At 34.6% G+C, this 19,429-nt stretch overlaps 1 protein-coding gene across 7 annotated transcripts in view; it reads right to left on the bottom strand.

The window, feature by feature from the left end:
- Positions 1-19,429, bottom strand: part of SCAF8 (SR-related CTD associated factor 8) — a 145,204-nt gene that overhangs the window by 99,071 nt on the left and 26,704 nt on the right. For 6 of the 7 annotated variants that reach the window (XM_090135633.1, XM_031611765.2, XM_090135634.1 and 3 more), the window contains exons 6-18: positions 18,479-18,609; positions 15,635-15,811; positions 10,821-10,900; positions 10,314-10,431; positions 8,258-8,389; positions 7,999-8,111; positions 7,332-7,525; positions 5,655-5,755; positions 4,478-4,591; positions 3,802-3,958; positions 2,578-2,708; positions 1,191-1,335; positions 533-613 (exon numbers count right to left, since the gene is read on the bottom strand). In XM_090135633.1, coding sequence (XP_089991759.1) covers positions 533-613; positions 1,191-1,335; positions 2,578-2,708; positions 3,802-3,958; positions 4,478-4,591; positions 5,655-5,755; positions 7,332-7,525; positions 7,999-8,111; positions 8,258-8,389; positions 10,314-10,431; positions 10,821-10,900; positions 15,635-15,811; positions 18,479-18,609 — 1,674 coding nt within the window. Of the gene's footprint in view, positions 1-532; positions 614-1,190; positions 1,336-2,577; positions 2,709-3,801; positions 3,959-4,477; positions 4,592-5,654; positions 5,756-7,331; positions 7,526-7,998; positions 8,112-8,257; positions 8,390-10,313; positions 10,432-10,820; positions 10,901-15,634; positions 15,812-15,976; positions 16,084-18,478; positions 18,610-19,429 lie in introns of those variants that run through there. The other variant, XM_090135637.1, reaches the window with a different exon arrangement.

The following is a 19,429-nucleotide window of genomic DNA, read 5'->3' as shown; positions in this document are numbered from 1 at the left end:
AAATCAAAATTATTTTAATTACTGTAAGAATTATGGTAGTTTTAATAATCATTTTTTTATTTTCAATCAGCACTCTAGTCTTTACTTTTTTGCAGAGAATATGAACTGCAGACACCATAATCAATCAGTACTCTTTAAAAACACTCTTACATGTTAAATTGATAACAGATAAAAGGCTAACTAAAAATAAATCATTATAAATTATTCAGCAATTAACACTTGATAGCTTAAATAATACATACATCTGTTATAGCCAAGTTCAAATATTAAACTATGCATACAAATATTAAATAATTCATTTGTCATTATTTTTTCCCCAGTTACTCCATGGTAACTATCGTTTTTCAGACCACTTGAAAAGTTCTGTAAATTTTTCCATCAATACCTGCTTAGAAAAGCTACATAATAACCTGGTATGTTACTATTTTCCATTAGACAAAACTAATACACTTTTCATTAAATGACAAGCAGTATATCAAACAATTAAGCTTTTAATGACATACAACAACTATGAGAAGAATCAAAAACTTACATGTTGGAACAACTGGTGGGACAACAGGTGGTGGGACAACAGGAGGAGGGACAACAGGAGGAACTGGGGGAGGCATAAAACCTATATAGAAAATTTACAAATTATTACAATGAAAAGCAAATATAACTTTGCATTAACACCTTGCTTATATTATTTGTCCTGGAAAGTTGCATCACTTAAAACCAGTGAACAACACATGTATGTGAAGATATGACAATGGTTGTAATTTTCAAAAACAATCCATCTTTACTGTAAAATATCTACATGCTCATCTTTAAAAGGGATTTCTGTCAGCAATACCCAAATAGGAAAATTAGAAGTTTCAAAATTTTCCAAAGAAAGGAGATGAATTTTAAGAATCTTTTAATTTTGATTTTTCCCCCAAAATTAAAAACAAAAACAAACAGAGAACAAACAAAAAATCATTTAGTTAATATTTAGTTAATATAAAAAAGCTGTAGTTAATATTCTCCACAAAATACATGAGTAAGAAATCATTTTTAGACATTAGAAATTTCATATTGGGTTAAAATTAGAGACTCTTGAGCTTGCTCAAGCAATAACCAGAAGTTGTTGGAAAACTGTACAAAGCAAAATATACATAGCATACAGGTTGAGAACACTTATTACATATTCAATTCTCTCCATACTGACTTACCTGGAGGTGGCTGTGAAGGATTGAAACTTGCTCGCAAGAAGGGTGGAGGAGGAATGGCACTATAACCAGGAGGAGGGACAGACATTGTGACAGGAAATGCAGGTGGAACTAAGCTAACAGCAGGCACAGCTGGAGCTACTGGAATCTTTTTTTATGGAAAGAAAAACAAACAAACAAACAAGTAATTTAAATACCTACAGTATTCAGTGACATTAAAAGGTTTATTCACTGACTTGCCTGCAATTCATGCAAAATGTTAAATGTACCAAAAACTTTATATTCTGAAGGCTCTGAAGAATTAGACTGCATTCTGGAATAGTATCTGCATAACAGATAAATAAGGTCACTGGATGAATCCTATGCTATCTTTTTGTTTTTCTAAAGGAACAGAAAATACATGGTTAGACATTATGCTAATTGAAGTATAGAAAATTACTTAGGGAGAGAGGGGAATACAAAAAGGAATAGGGAAAGAAAAAGAAAGTGTGGTGAGAAGTAGGGTGAAGGAAAAAGGAAGACAGAGAGAGGGAGGGTAAGAAAGAAAAAATCTGGCAATTTGAGGGCACTTAAGAAACAGTCTTCCATTCTCATTAGAAGAAACAATATATTTCAGAACAGTACCAGAGTGTTGTGAGTTTAGCACATGTAATAATCTAATGAACAAACCTGATGAAATCCTGGAAATTATGTAATAGTTCTAAGTTCTGTTTGAGCTGTGCATTTTGGCACAGTGCAGAATACTTGAAAGTAATATAGAGCAGAATAAAAGCAATATACACATATAGACACATATACATGTATTTTTAAATGAATCACAGTCTATGCTAGGAGGAAGTTGAAATAAGAAGACCAGGAACAACATAGAAACAACTGTAAAAGCTCAAACTTCAGTGCAAGTAAATGCAAAAATGTTAATTACATAGTAACATCACATCAGCTCAAGTGTTGCAAGTGTCTACACATGTTAAGAAAAAATGATAATACGAATACAAGTTTTTTTTTTAATTTAACAACTGCTTCTCATTTTACAATTTCATTGGTCATAACAAAAAAGATTTTAAGAGTTTGACATAAGGCATCTGAATTTATACTTTTGCTATACTAAAGGAAAATTACACTGCATTCTTCCAGCCTTCCATAATAAACAGCTATTGATCAGATGTTAATAACATCATGTTTTATCAGGTGGAAGAAAACACAGTAGATATTCAATGGCTCACACAAATTACTGTGTGTATCATAAACTACAACAATCTACTATTCAGAACACAGGGCTTTAAATATTTTGCTTAGCTACTTTCTTTAACATTAAAGTTAATCTGTACTGAATAAAAACTTACCCCTCCAGTTGTGTGGGGATTCTGCAAATTCAAACTTTAATACAAACCTGTAGCATAGTGACTGGCTGTGTGTAAGCTTCTGTCTGTGTTGTAATCACTGTGCTCTTATCAACTGCAGTACTCTGTGTAGTTTGAATATTTTCTTTAGGAGGTTCTGAGCTCCTTGCTGTTTCCCATTCTTTATTAAAAAAAAAAAAAAAGATGCATTTTTTAACATAAAAAGATAACTGATGTGGGTTTTTTTTTTAAAGTCCTTTTCTATCTTAAACAGTAAATACAATTATTTACTTATTATTATGCATTTTAAGAATGTTAAATGTTTCCAAACACCTGCTGGACACTATTTAATTGTGCCTGTACACAAACAAAATTTTTAAAACTTGTCGAAGTTTTTCACCAATTATTCTGTGAATAATTCACAATACAGAGCATGCTCTATATTTTTAAAAATCTGGCTGCAGTAGAATGACAGATTCTCATGTGGAGAAGAAAACACCAAACAAACCAATCAACCAATCACAATTCCTTCTTTCTACCACCTCCTCATATTCACTTCCAACAGTATCAAGAAAAAAGATTTGCATTTTTCAAGTATAAAATAGTGAATGTATTCCAGTAATATTTCATGATTTAATTCTTATGTTACCTACAGTAAATTTTTGCTCCAAGCATTGCGAATGCATTTCTACCTGAAAAATTAGTCTCTATAATGAAATAGTCTTAATACATTGCTTATTTCAATGTAGTCTAGTCATTTGGTGCTAGACCCATTTCAAGAAAATACAGTACTCATGTATCTTTTAAAAACTTAGCAAACTTCTCAAATAGGTTTCAGTATATGGTCTAACACTACATGCTTTCTTGTCTCTGACTTTAATGGAGGAAATACCTTAAAGTTCAGCTAAGTTGGTCCTATTTGGACAAGCTCCAACTCCAACTTAAGTCTTATAACACAGTATAACATCTTTCACAATCACAACTAGATCATAATTGTCACATAAATAACATACTTAGAATTGAGCATCCAGCAAATTCGGAACTGTTAATCATTATCTTCCTTAAATTAATCCCCCTGACAACAGGTCATGACAATTAATTAATCACTCCCCTACAAAAATAATCTGCATTTCAACGCCATTTATGTTGTAAACAAGTAGTTACTAATATTAATGTAAATTTTATAAGAGTATGTGTTACCTAAAGAAACTTTCTCAGGATTTGCAATTATCAAGAAATAAACATATTATAAGTATCACTGTTAATGTCCATACCTGTATTTACTGTCTCCTGGTCAATCATGCCACCTTCAGCAAAACCCTCCAAATCATCCAATTTTACCTTCTCCCAAGGAATATATGAAACTCCCAGATCCACATCCCAGAATTGCTTATACTCTGTTTTCACACCTTTATTTAAAGCCCAGGCAATCTGAAAATAAAACCCCCCAAAATTATCTGGTTATGTATAACCCGTGAACTGGTAGGACATTCACCTGGCCTCTGCAACAACAGGGACATTAATTACATTTAAAACCTCGAATTTCTTCTGCATTATTTCTAACATACACACAGAGAAATCAAGAATACGATATATCAAGGACTCTTCCTGAGTCAAAGAAAGTAGAAAAAGCATAGCATCTAATCAAATAATTAACTTCAAGAACACTAGCAATTTTAATATTAAGTGATCTATGTGGTCAGGTACAAGACTTCAGTATTTCACAGTTTTTTTCTCACTAACATGTATTTAAAATGTTTTCCAGTTATTTTCTAAGTATCAAGTCATATTACCTGTCAAAACCTCCATTTTACACCATATTTACCTTAATGATTTGTTCTTATTTTCCATACTGTCAGTTTGAATTAACAGCTGTTAAATAATTGATCAGCATAATAAATCTGTACTGTTTTTGAAATGGACACCATCTTTCGACTAAGTTCAACTTACCTTAATAATTTTAGATCCAATTTTGTAGGATCCAGAACTAAGCTTCTGAAGAGCACGATATGCATCTTGTCTATGAACCATGCAGACATATGCACAACCTCTTGGGGGAATCATCTATTGAATAAGAAAAATCCGGGGTCTTAAACAGCAGGAAAAATGGTACTTCAGATTACATATCTACACTGAATACTAAAATAGAAAAAAAAAAAAAAAAAAAAAAAAGGAGGGGCTTATACTGTAACCATCATTGTAATAAGCATAATTAATAATTCTGAGCATCAGCAAGACCTAGGAGTGAAGTCAGTAGGATACAACAGTTACAACATCTCCTAGAAGCAGCAGCAAGCTGAAGAATGGGTGCTAAAAGCAGCATGACAGATTTAAATGACAAGCAGAAGGCAAGTGAGAGATGCTATGGCAAATTCAGAAAAGCAGAGGTCACTACCTCTCATTAAATTCCAAAAACTGTGAGGTACTCAACAGGTTCTTTGCCTCAGTCTTCACTCGTGATCAGTGACACAGACAGTGGGATGAAGTGCACAGGAAATGGCAGGAAGGTTGGAACTGGATGATCTTTGAAGTCCCTTCCAACTTAAGCCATTCTATGATTCTACTAGACTAAATCTAAATGACTCTAAATCATGAGAAATATAGCTCCTGAGGAAAGCATGCTTTTATGGTCACATTTTATAAATACACTCTTGTTTACATTACTATATATCCTTTTATAAATGCTTAGATACACTGACTGCAATTTAGCACCCCTATGTATGTATATAACCAAGCCATTGTGGACATCACATGACATCACACTCTGCTGATTAGTGAAATAAAAAATAATCTCTACTCCTATGCCACAACACGAAGTGAAAAGGCACAACTTTGTTCTTATTAAAACCCAATTTTAAAAAAAAAGTGTTCTAAACTTTTAAAACTGTGCCACCAAAGTTTTTGTCAGGGAAAAGTCATTTTTACCATGAAGCATACTGTCTTCAGTGCTTCAAACAAAAGTACATGAAAACTAACACGCAAATATCATAGCTACAGTTTTTAAACAGTGATAAAAAAATATATGTATCAATCATCTAAACAAGCTTAGCTAAAAAGGAATCCAGAAGCATAGATATGTTTAAGTTGCTTAATATCCTTAAAAATGTCTGATAACATGCACACTTACATTAATAGATTCTATTTGTCCAAATTCTTCAAACAAGTTGGTCAAATCTTGCTGTGTTGCCTTCTTGTCTACTTGACCTACCCAAAGAGTAGTGCTGCAAACTGCCAAGAGAAGCATTCATGTTACAACAAATACAAAAATGTTTGCTTATGAAACACTTTATAGAATGGATATAACAGGCACAGAAATCATGGATCAAAAGCAAGAATAGTAAATCTATAACTTACTAAGCAGAGAGTAGGTAAATTAATAGAAATAATAAAAGGCTAAATGAAACAAAAACAGCTGTTCAGTACAAGAATTCACTTTTCTTGTTTTACTTTCTTTTAATCAAAATAGTTGCTTTAAAAAAAATGAAAAAATAGAATGCTGTCAGCTATTATTGCCTGCAACAGAAAGGTTGGAACCTGATGATCCTTGAGGTCCCTCCCAGTCCAAATATTCTATGATCAGCTAGAGCAAGCTGTAATAGCAATTTGCCATTAAAAAGCATACCTGTATGATTAAAAGATTTTCAATTGACAGTAGTACTCAGTAATGCTGAGAAGGTCTAGACTTCAGATTTCTCTTAGACACAACTGGCTCCTTATCTTTTGAAATGTCATAGAAGTCAATTTGTTTCTCACAACAAAATATCTAAGAAACAATTCTTCAGACCTCAACTAGTGGTTAACAGTGGTTGTCATATTCTGAGTTGCTTAACAAATTTAATGAAGTCAACAGGCAATTTTTTTTTTTCTCCTCCAAATTCCACACCTCACTTTTGCTCCTTCTACACGAGACAGGCTACCTCAAAGTACTTCAAGTGCTGATGGTCTTCTACAGGGCACTTAGCACCCCTGCTTCCCAGTTCCCGTCTACTCTTACTATAGTTTCCCGCTTTGTGGTCTGCTGGGAGAAATCTACACCATAAAATCTATTTGCTATTTATCATGTGAAAAGCCAGAGAATAAAAAACATACATCTAAACTCTAGCAATGTTCTGAGTTTACAGCATCTTGGAAAGATGTTAAATACTCGTGTATAGAGAACAGAACACTCTTTCTTTTAGAAAAATGAATTCTGAATTGCTTAACTTGTCAGATATGCGACAGAATTCAGGACACAAACGCAGAAGCTACATCTGAAACTATGTTACCTAACCAAAGTTAAATTTGGGAGTGCAAGTTTGTTACAAAAATAAATTAAGTGCAATGTGTGCATCCCGAGAATCCAGGATCCTCAAAACACCATCCTGATACAGTAACAAACTTAATTCTATTTAAAGGACTCAGCAAACTGACCAAAGGGTGCACCTTTGAACAGTGTCCACCACACACTTAAATCCCTTATTAGGGGTTACAAATTATAGACCAAGTGTTGTCCATTTTCACATTGTAAGACAGTATTAAAGAAAAAGCATCTAGTAACTTAGCGACACTCTTGCTACTTTTTTTTTGGTAGCAAAAACCATCAATGTAATAGCACGATTAAAATCATCAGTGGAACAGTATATTTGCTCTTCTCTAAGATAAGATCATGTACCCACTTAAGTTGTAAGAAACACCAGAACTTAAACTTACAAGAAGAATTTGTTTACTGAAGTTTTGTAGAAGCTGAACATCTTTCTTTCAATGAAATATAAAGCCTTTTCCCTTTAGTACTATATTATTAGAACAGAAAACTGTTGCCACTTACCACTTAGTGTTTTTGACCGTATTGGAGGTAATCCCTTTTTCTGACGTTCTTTTTCCCTTTCCCTAGCCCTTCTTTCACTGGAGTAGGACCGAGATGACTTCCTCTTCCTTTCTCTTGATCTTGAGCGTGAACGCTTTCTGTGTTTACGCTTACGAGAACCAGATCGTGATCTAGACCTTCGTTTTCTTGGTGACCTACAAAATACTTAACTTCAGTATGCTGAGTTTAAAAAAAAAAATAATTCAGTTTTATTTTTAACTACAGACTTCAAGCTTGTTACAAATACTTCCTTTATATTTACGCAAACTGCCATTAATGCGGGGAATAGAACGTATACACAGGGCTTTAAATAATAAACCAAAACAAAACAACCCTCAAGATTTCTGTAACAGTACCTGTTTTTCTAGCAGAGAAAGCCTGTCAAACTCCTTCTTGTGATTTTTGTCATTTTTGTTACCTGAGCAGTCTTAAAAAATTTAAGATAATCCAAAGGTATGCAAAACAAGCTGCCATAGCATTATGTCTTCATCTAGCTCACAAACACTAAATGAACAAATTACTTGTGAAAACTTTGGAAAATACAAAATTGAGAATGGTAATCACAGACTGAAATCCTGTTAAAAAAAAAAAACAACTTCATTTTCTTAATACAAGTTCATTACTTTACCTTGAACGAGATCTTGAACGAGTTCTTGATCTTGAACGAACAGCAGATTTCTTTTCTTCTTGTTCAAAGATCTCTTCTTCAGCAACATCCTGCCCTTCATCTATGTCCATGTCCTGAGGTAAGACACAGCAGATATTCATAAACATTTAATAAATACACTTACAGTATATCCAAGTATATGAAAAAATGCACATATTTTATTTCTTTTGAAATCAACTTAATATCATGTTTTCAACTTTTGTAATTAAAATTCTTTTACCTGTTGTTGAATATCCATTGAATCATCTACATTTGTTTCTGCTTCTAAAAACTGCTGTTGACTGCTCCCTTGTGATGGTGATGCAGAGTGCTCTGAACCCAAATTCCCTTCCTGATTTTCCTCAGGGCTTGCCTAAATTGCAAATAATTATAAATCATAAGAAGCCTCATAATTCAAATTGCTTATTGTGTCAAAAATTAAGACTACATGAAATAATTGTTCAAATAGTTCTCAAAAACAATTAATCTACTTTCTTTTATTTTCTTCCTTTTCATTCATATGGAGTAATTATCTACTGAGAAATACTGAAGCATAGATTTAGAAAAAATACCTATGGGACAGAAAATAAATGCAAAGAATATAGGAAATAAAATGAAAATATTCAGAAAAGTAACTGACAACGTTGATAACTTAGTTTTTACAATTATTTAGTGTTTTTGTTTTCTAATAATGTTATCTACTTCATTTTCCATGTATTTAATTATTTGTATATAATATCTGCTTCTTCGTATCAGTTCCTACATTTCTTGTTGCTCCTTCTGTCTCTCTTCTATCTTCTCCTCCTCCCACTCTGTACCTAATTAGATGTTTAATACTTTTGGTATGTGTTTCATTTTTCATCCTCTTTCCCTTTAACCTTCTCACTGATGCTTAAAAATGGCTTTAAAGAAAATATTCCTTGTAACACACTGCAGTCAGTCCTGAGGAGATCCAGTAAAAGCTTATGTCTTTTAGCTGCTATCAACATGAACATTAAACTTATTCTATGTACCAAGTAATCAAGAAGCTGAGTGGACCTGAAGGGAAATAATTTCTGTAAAACCATTTGGAATAGAAGATCAAATAATAGGGGATGAGTCATGTGAACTCAATACCCACATATATAATGTAACTCAATTTTATAAATGAAATCTAATCTAATGTCCAATTCTGCTTTTTTTTTTTTATAGTTTATTTTACAATAAGGTAGGCCGTTTAGCTTTTTATTTCAAATTATATATTATTAGCTATTTTTAGATAAGTCATATCAAAAGCTCCTGAAACAGATTCACCTTTCAGAGTTGTATTTCTGTACAACAATCTATACAGAGCTTAAGCCAGAAATTGCCAATTACATATCTACATTAAAAACTATTTAATCTGTAGCTATGTTGTACAAACTTCCTGTTACTATATTTAAATAAGATATGAAAATAAAACATAGTAAAAAAAAAATCTAGCAAAAACTTTATTTATATTTTTCTATAGAATTAAGAACTCCAAGTCAGAAATTCAAATTCCTATTGACATTTCTGATCGAAAGCTGAGGATAGCACCTTTGTACACATTAAAATAAAATCCCCCAAAGACTGTTAAGTTTGTTGTGATTTTCATTCAATAGAGAAATTTCCATTTTACTGATAAAATGATTCAAATACCCTACAGTAAATCCACTTTATGTCTGGCTAGTATAGAGACAGAATAAACTTTTTATTTTCTAATCGAATCAGAAATTGACATCAGAATGAGAGAAGAGCAACTCAACAAAGAATAACCTCAGAAGAAACAAGCCATTTTACTTTGTTGTAGAGAAGACTCAATTTACACAGTTAAGAAGCAATCTTGCAATGTCTCGAGCATCTATTCTTAACTAAGAAATGGACATTATTCTTTAGTTCAGATTCTTTAGTAGAATAATACATTTACTGTTGAATTTTAAACCTTGGAAGGGGAAAATTTAAGTTACAGTGCAATCTAGTATTCTGTCCTTTTGTAGTTCTGTAGCAGCAGCTCATGCACTGCTCTCTGCACAGACAGTAGCATATTCACTTCAGGACTCATTTCCTCCTTGACAACAGCGGAAAAAAACAACTTTATTTTTCCAGTAAAACAAGCTGAACAGTCAAAGCACAGTAAGTTTGTAACTCAGCTGAAGGGTACTCTTTCCTAAGAGAAGCAAAACGTATGTCCCACACATTTGGTTCTATTTATTTTTCTGCTTGATGCACTTTCTACCGCTTATTTTATTTACTCTGCAAGTTTCTGCTAAATGACAACCACAAGATGGAGTTCTTACCTTTTGAGGCTGCTGTTGCTCCAGAAGTTGCTGTCTGAGATGTTCTAAATTTTGCTGCTGCAATTGTTCAGCTAGTTGGTGAAAAAGTGAGTTGTTCACAGATTCTGCTACTAAAGGCCTAAAAAGAAAGAATTTTTTAAATAACCATATTTTCTCCAAGTGGTTGATAAAGAGACTTTCACATTTGAGTTTTAAGTTTAACTAGAGATATAGAATAATAACAATGCAGCCAATGTAACATCATTTGTTATCGTCATTACTGCATCACTGACATTTATATAACTAACAAAGCAAAGAATATGTTAACTTCAAGATAGTCAGAAAAACTGGCACACACAAAATCTTTAAAAATGTATACATTTCATTTAGAAAACCATCCTTCTTCTTTATGTTGTTTTGGTTTACTTATGCTCTCAAACAAACATCTTCCTTTCTATTTAATCCTCAAGTCCAATTAGTGCCAGTCAAATTTCAGCATTTTCCTTAAGAAACATAGCTTGATCTTACAGTTGGGAAGTGGGAGTTTCCTTTTTAGGATCTTCATTTTGTTCAGATTCTTCCCCAAAGTCAAATCTGTCCATCAGCTTCTAGGAGAAAGCAAAGTAAGCCTTACTGAGTGAGTACTCCTTATAAAATATATGTTTTATGTATATTTAGTTTTCAAAAGAAAAACGTTTTTATTTCTCAATTAAAGAAAATTAGTTTGGCAATCACTTGAAAATTGAATGCCATACTAGTATCACTACCAAACTTCTGAATGTATCAAACCCCAAGTCTCAGCTGTGGCTTCCTTGAGCTCTGCCTGCTGTCCCAAGCAGAACTACACGTGCTTTCCACAGTAAATAACTGCTATTTTGGAGAAAGGCTTATGAAGAGATTAATTTTATATGATGGTACTTTTATTTAGAATAAGTTTCCACAAAAAAGCCAACCATTCAATCCTTTGGCAATCAACAAACTACTCTGCTCATATCATGAGAAGATCTACAGCTTGATTACTTCACAGAAAATCACAGTATTAGGGTTAGGGTTCAGTAGCATTTTATTTTCTTAAGACAAGACTAAAGGAGTATTGAAAATTGCAACAAATGTTACTTCTTACTCAGACTGAGTTTTTTCTTTAACTATGCATTGAGAGAGCAGTGCTATCAAATTCATGTCCATACAACCTTTCACCTTGTAAGTCTTCCAAAAAGCAGAGTTACTACTGTACTTCAAGATATCCTAACTTCTTCTCAAACATTGTTATCTCAGAAGAAAAAACTAGAGTATGGGAACACATAAGAGGCATTTGGAAATACCAAGGTAAAAAAAGTCTGAAGTAACCAGTGTCATGATTTAGTAGCCTTTCTGTTTCAGGATGCTTTATTTCTTTCCAGTTACTGGAGTCCATGAAGAATAAAGCTCAAGTTGATTAAGAGGCTCTGAGTAACCAAGAATTTTTAGAACTATTTTCCCAGAGAAATAATCCAATACAAGTGAAAGACTGTCTCTAAGAGAAAACAGGTGAGGGCTGTTTTGTCCAAACACCATTTGAACACTGACAGGAGAGCAACAGTCATCTCCCTAGGAAGGTGATTCCAGTGTTTGACCGCTCTTGCAGTTAAGAGATTGAGAGAGCTTATGGGTGAGATGTGAAAATCCTGAGTAACTTGGACTATACATATCCCATCATTCAAAGCAAGCTGCTTGTTTTATTTTAAAATTGCTTTACTTTGTTAGAATATTTTCACTGAAAACATGCAAAATGATGCATCTCTGAACAAAATATCCAGTTCTAAAAAGCACCCAATCTCCTCTTTAAAACATAATTAATCATCATATGTCTTCCATCACTACAAAGTAGAAAGGAAAATAACAGAGCAAATACAATTTAAATATAAATAATCACAGTCAACGAATTCAACAACTGATGATACAAAAAATTTTATACTGCCACAAACCAAAATCAAAGAAATTCCAGCCAACAGAGGCAAACGTGTAGCATGATTTCTGATTAAATTTGCCTTTAGTAAATATAAAATAGTAGATATTAAAGGGAAATTTTTGAATTTAAATATTTTTAAGTTGGAGGAGAATTGTCTTTCCAAAGCTGATAAACACTTAAGTATACTAAATATTAGGATACCTAGTGTCAATCCACTACACATAAGCATATATAAAACCAGAACTTTAATAAATGCCACATCCATTAATCTAATTACTTAAGAATACATTCAGAAAAAGCAATGGGAATTGTAAAAGACATGAAAAAAAGCTTTTTATTGCAAGATATTCTTGCAATATTCTTGCAAATTCTTCTGAAGCAGCAGACAGGGAGGATCACCTCATCGACCTGATGGTCACATCCTTTTTAATGCACTCCAGGATACCACTGGCCTTCTTGGTCACAAGGGCACACTGCTGGCTCATGTTGTCCACCAGGACACCAAGGTTCCTTTCTGCAGAGCTCCTCTCCAGCAAATCAGTCCCTAACCTGTACTGATGCACGTGGTTACTCCTCCCCTGGTGCAAGACTCTATACTTGCCCTTGTTGAACCTCATCAGGTTCCTCTCTGCCCACCTCTCCAGTCTGTCCAGGTCTTGCTCAATGGCTGCACAGCCTCCTGGTACGTCAGCCACTCCTCACAGCTTTGTGTCATCAGCAAACTTGCTGAGGGTGGACTCTATCCCACCATCCAGGTCACTGATGAAGATATTGAACACTATCAGATCCAGTACTGATCCTGCTAGGTACTGTAACTGCTAGTTACAGACATCCAACTAGACTGCAACATTGATTGCAATCCTCTGAGATCTGCCAGTCAGCCAGTTCTCTTCTTGCTCAGTTTCCTGTAAGTGTTGATGGGCTGGTGTTTGTCCTCCCCTGAAGCTTTGTCCTGGACTGACTCAGCCTGATCCCCCAAGAGGTTATGGCTGGAGCACTTGCCCAATTTGGTGGTCCTCCACTAAACTCACCCCAGCTTGCCAGTGTCTTTCTTGTGCAGGTGGGGGGCCAAAACTAGATGCAATGCTCCAGATGTGTGTCTAGTGACTACTGAATAAAGATGGGTTGACCATTTCCATTAATCCTTTGTTCATATACCTCAGGTTCATTACAAGAGATGCTATGTAGGGCAAGATCCCTGAGAGTAAATTTCTGCAAGCTGATCGCTAACAAGACCACTTGCTACTGACCCACAGGTAAAGTACAGCCAATTAATTGCTACTTGAGTCCAATTATGCAAATAATTGTTTTACCTATCTGGATGTCCACCTAAAGAGATTATAATGTATTCAGTTGGACACAAAACATTGTGTGAGAGGATGTCAAATACTGTGTTAAAGTCAAGGTAATTGTATTCTTCTCTCATTCTCTCATCCTCAAAAGCAGTCAATCCATCATCAGAGGAAACCAGGTCGGTCAGGTGTGATTAGCCCTTGGTAAATCAATGCTGGCTGTTTCCAATCACCTTGTCTTTTGCACACCCAGAACTGTCTTCCAGAAGTACTAGCTCCACAGAGCTAAGCGAGGCTAACCAGTTTGTAGTTTCCTTGGATGATCTTTTAGCCTGCTTTGAAGGATGCAACATTTGCTCTTTTCCAGTTGTTAGGGACCTCCTCTAATCTCTATATTTTCTTTTTTTCTTTAAAATACCTACTAGAAGTTACAACTCTTGCTAAGCACTAAAGAGAAATTCTGATTATGTTATATGAAGTAGCTTTCAACTATTCTGAAAACCAAAAAAGGTGCACCACTTCTTCAGTTCATTCTTTCCAAATGTAGGTGGGTGCCCAGTAGGTGAACAAGAGACAACTGGTCAAAAACTGGATTACAGAAAGTTCTGTCTAAACATCATGAAGCACTTCTGTACAGTGTAGGCGACAGAGCAACCGGTACAGGTTGCCCCAAGAGGCTGTGCAGTTCCCTCCTTGAAGATCTTCAAAATCTGTCTGGATGTACTCCTGGACACTCTGACCTCAGGTGGCCCTGCTTGAACAGGGGATGGACCAGAAGACCTCCAGAAATCCATTTGGACCTTAACCATTCTCTAATTCTGTGATGCTAGATAAGAGTGATCAACTTTGACCATCTGCTGCCTGATCACACATCAGATTTCTTAAAGTCCTTCTATCTTTGTAAGACAGATCTGAGACAATATATTTTTCTGTCTCCTTGCTCTAGATAACTTTCAATACATATTTTAATTGATCAACTTATTTACCTTCTTTCCAGTCTCTTTATGAAGGACTCTGTTAAAGTAGGCTTTCTGAGAAGTCAGTGTATGCGTATTAACTGGTTCTTATTCATCTTCTTTTGACACAGAATTATCAACACACGATTTTCACTTACTGAAGTTCTATTTGCTGTTATAACAAGGTTGATTTGTAATTCCTGTTGTTATATTTGTTAATAACTTACTTTCTTATACGACTAGAGCCCCAGAGATTAAGCAACTATATGACCTATCTCAAAAGCTGTTAACAATCTAGCATTGCTGTTCATTGTACAAGTGTCAAAACAAAAAAAGTGTCAGAAAGGTATCTCTAACAGTATTTTCACCCACTATTTTTTTTAATCTGTGAGAAGTTTGTTTGTTTAATTCTACTGATATACTACTATGATGCAATGTTAACTACTACTACCTATAGCAATTGCCAGCATGGTTATTGATCCCTGGCACTCAACCCTATTCATTTTTTATCTTCTTTTTTTTAATCTAAGTATATTTAAGAGACACATATACAGCAGCACACACAACTTTCTTCACTTCAAGGTTTTGTTTGTTTCTACATTTTGATATCCTATAAAAAATGTCCCCCTAGTATGACTAGATTTATCTAAAGTTAGCATTCCTTAAATCACTCTCACTTTGTGGGTGAGGTTTCCTGGCCTTTATAATGTAAGAAAATAACAAATACAATCTCCTTTTACTCTTCTTGGAAAACTAGGTATATAAATTTTTATATGTTTCTCTTTCACTGCTCTGTAAGAAATCATTTCATGCATTAGATAATAAATACAGATAGGGAAGAACAAAAAACATGCTCAATTCTCCTCACCACTGTGCTTCAAAGAGTTAAGAAAAACACAGAACAATGTCTTAACTTTTTAAAATCAAATTCATCTTCATATAAATGCCATTTAGCCTTAAACTCATTCAGGCTACATATGTGAATTTATACTACTCTCCCCAGACATTTTTTTAATTTTCAAGATAGAGCACTATCACATATTTATGTATTTTTAATACCTCTAAAGCCATACAGTGAAATCCAACAGATAACTTTCTTACTTAGATGTATTTTAACAATAAAAGTTTCTATTATTCTACTTCTACCTTATTAAAAGAGACACTCTGTTCCAACGGATTAAGTGTATTGGCAGCAGCAGCTGCAGCTGTAAGTTGTGCAGTTAGGGCCTGTAACTGAACGACAAGACCAGCATCCAGGGCTTGAAGTAGAGAAGGCTGAGGTTTCTGCTGCTGTATCTGCAGTGTCTGTATCAACTGCTGAAGCTAAAAGAAAAAAGACAACAACTACATTAAACAAGATGTATTTTTAAAAACAGACTTTTCCTCTTCCAACTAGGAAAAAACCTCATGAATGTAGTATTGTCTAACCTATGACTATTAATTTATCTCAATCCCTTTTCATTTATGGCAAATTATGTTCCCACTTACAGGCCAATTTGTTTTCAGTAGCTGATAAGACATGCAGATGCTTCTTCCTCCTAACTTGCTCTGACAGGTTGCATGATGACCAGTCACCACTGAGGATTTCCTGTTTTCTAGGTTTCCCTCTCTTCTGCTTCTCCAGTTTGATTCCTTCTGACCTGAAAAAAATCTGTTAGCCTACTCCAGCTTCCTGAGGATCCATCTATATTAGGAAAATTTGTTTTCTGTAATATCACTTGTGTAGAGCAAATGACTGCACTGTTGCTAGATGCACTTTAAGCCGTTATTAAGAATTTCTGCTTGTATCTTTCTGTAAGTCATGAGGAAAATCTCATGCTGAAACTCAGGACTGCACTTAAAGAATGCAACTGCCATGCTATGCGAACCAAATCATGAGAAGCAAATTAACCAAGAATTTGCAATATAATTTAACTTTCTGCATGGGCATTATGTATAGCTTTATCTTCGGATAAAATGCTCCTATTGCAGTTATTGCAATGTGGAACCACAAGCTGCAGCTCTGGGACAACAGCTGCCCAGTAATAACCCCAAACATCTCCATCCAATATGGCAAAGAACAGTACAACCAAGGGCTGAATCTGCTTTTCTCATTAAAAAAAAAAAAAAAAAAGCATGGGTAAAAGCATATGTTATTTTTTGTTTGTTTGTTTTTAAAGAACTACATTCTGCAATCCAGAAGAGAATTGGATTATACTGGAAAAAATACTACAGATCATCAGAGGAGGAACACTCAGAACTGCAGTGAATGTTCCAGAGTGGATCCAAAGATTTTATCAGAGTTTATTAGGATACCCTATGAGCTGTCTCCTTCAAATCTAGAGAAGGAAAACAAAGTAAAATAATGTATCTCCCATAAAGGCTTTTTAGAACTAATGTACCAAAAATAATATCCAATTGTCTACAGTGTGTCATGTTTTCCCTGTCCCAACTTACTATTTATAATTTTTTTTTTTAAAGCAGTTGTTCCATTAAGGAAATGAAAGGCTAACTTTATCGCATGCAGATCTGTTCATCTGTTGAACAGAGACACATCCATTAAACTGTACAAATATATCTTAAAGATTGTACCTTTTCCTTTTTCATTAAGGAAAGAAGACCTCCTGAAGTATTGCAAAATTAGAAAAACAGTCTTTTGACCTTCCATATGGTAGACCCTTACAGTCTAATCTTCGGTTATCCCTGGAAAAGGGTTGAGCAAATCCAGGTACTTCAAACTCTGCTGACATAAATGCCCAGTTATCTTTAAGTTCTTGTTCCATCTGCTCATGGGGTTCAACACTAAGATATTAAAACTACAATCATTCCTTTTTTACTAGGGTTGACTAGAAGCTCTGTAAGTTCATTATGTCATCTTCCCCATAATGCATCAGAAATGCTCGATCTTTTTTCAAGATTGTTTTGAGGTCACCTTCCGATAACATGAAATAAACTTCCTGTTCCTTAAGCACAGAATCCTCTGGAAATGCTTCAGTTACTGTTTTACCTTACTAAGAGTTTTACTAACTACAGCATTAGACAAAGCTGAAAAGCTTCCCACCTCCTTCTTGGTTGTTCCACAAAAGATGAGCAAATATGGCAGGTCCACCCTGTACACTGCTCTGAGTAGGAAGGAATCAAACTGAAGAAGCAAAGATGGAAGCTCTTGAGTGGGAAAATCCTGAGTGGTCACCATTCTAGCTGCATATTCTTGCTGTTCACACCTTTGTTACTCCTGTTCTCTCCTATATTTAGACTCTTATTTTACCTACATGCATTCTCACCCACAAAACACTATCTTGGAATGAAATCAAGGACTTTGGAGCTTTGGGGGATGAGTGGAGTGACTCGGAGAACACGAAGAAGAGACGGACAGAGGATGGAAACATTTTTACAGAAAGCTGTCTGCGCTCAGCTTCAGGCTACAAGGGCAAGCAGTTCATCACATGTTGTGCTTCAAGCCACATCAATGAGTTGAGCATTTAGAAACTGAACACAAAACCAGTCACTTTTAAACAAAGATTTTTTTGAATGCTGCAAAAATAAAAACGTGTTTAGCTGTCTGAAATATAAAGAATGCACTTCCAGAATGAGAACATTTCCACTATACAATTCTGTGCAATGTTTAGCTTCTTCGGAGCATCCAGCAGAGAAATATGCTTAAACCGGCATTCTATTTCATACTTGTATTCATGAAAACTTAATGCTGCTTTGGATCTAGTCATTTGCAATACTAAATATAAAAGAAATTGTATGTATTATAGCCCACCTTATCTGAAATCACATTCTAGGATATTTTTAAGGAACAAAGAATGCTGGTTATATACATTGACAGGAAATTTTGGTTTACCTGGAACTCACTTATGATGAATAACCTCATGGGACAGTTAACATGAATACTAGACAAAAAACTGAACATGAGATTTCTCTGAAAGCTGCATTCCTAGAGGAACACCTTAAAGACACAGAGTATCAAACAGTGTACAGTGTAACTGCCTACAGAATATTCACCTGTTGGCCTTGGGGACTCTGTAAAATCTGGGCTACAGCAGCAAGCGTATCTGTATTAGCAATCTGAGATACCCAAGGATCAGGTAAACTTTGAACCACATTGGCTGGAGTAACTGGAGTCACAGGTGTTCCTAAAAGAAAGAAAATCCAATATGTCAAAATATTTTAACATGCAGACTTAGAAATAGTGTTGGGGGAGAGGGGAAACTGCTGTAAAAGAAATGATAAATCAGACACTAATATTCTTGTTTATTTTCTAGAGCAATGACTTCTGCACTGAAAGAAAAATTATAAAGCGATTCTGATCTTCCTAGGACACTAAAACCAGTTACTGAGAACTAGGAAACTCTTCATTAACATGAACAAAACTATTTTTCTGACACACATACAGAACACAAAGAAATAAAACAGATTCACATCAGCATTTTTCAAGCAGCAGCTTTGCTGTGTAAGTGTAGTTCACAGCTCCTTCCACTACTGACCTGTGGGAACCACTAACAATAGCGCTGATGAATGTAAAATACAAGAAGGTCATGAAACCCAAATCAGTTTCACACAGTAATATAAACCATCTGGTGGAAGCAATATATAACAAATGGTAATAGTAATCCATTCAAAAATATCAATTAATTCAAAATTTACTGGGCTTACACCTTATACTCAGAAGGAACTTTGAGGTTTCTACTAAAATTCCAGCCTGCAGCAATTGGATTCTTTAAGATTGCCCATTTAATCAGTCTTTTTTTTTTTCCTCCTAATATTTCTGTGAGAGGAACTTTTTGATCATCTAATCATTGGTTTCCTGCCATAATCCAGAATCTCTCTGCATCCCTGCAAATACCCTTGCTTTTAGCTAGAAAATAGAGATATGCTGAATATCAAGTGAAAACATAATGGATTATCACTTAAACAGGAAATTTGCATCAAAATTCAAAAAAAGCATTACAGCAA

This window comes from Phasianus colchicus, chromosome 2, assembly GCF_987193195.1.
Source record: "Phasianus colchicus chromosome 2, bPhaCol1.hap1.1, whole genome shotgun sequence".
Taxonomy (NCBI): Eukaryota; Metazoa; Chordata; class Aves; order Galliformes; family Phasianidae; genus Phasianus; species Phasianus colchicus.
This window is presented reverse-complemented; position numbering and strand designations above follow the sequence as displayed.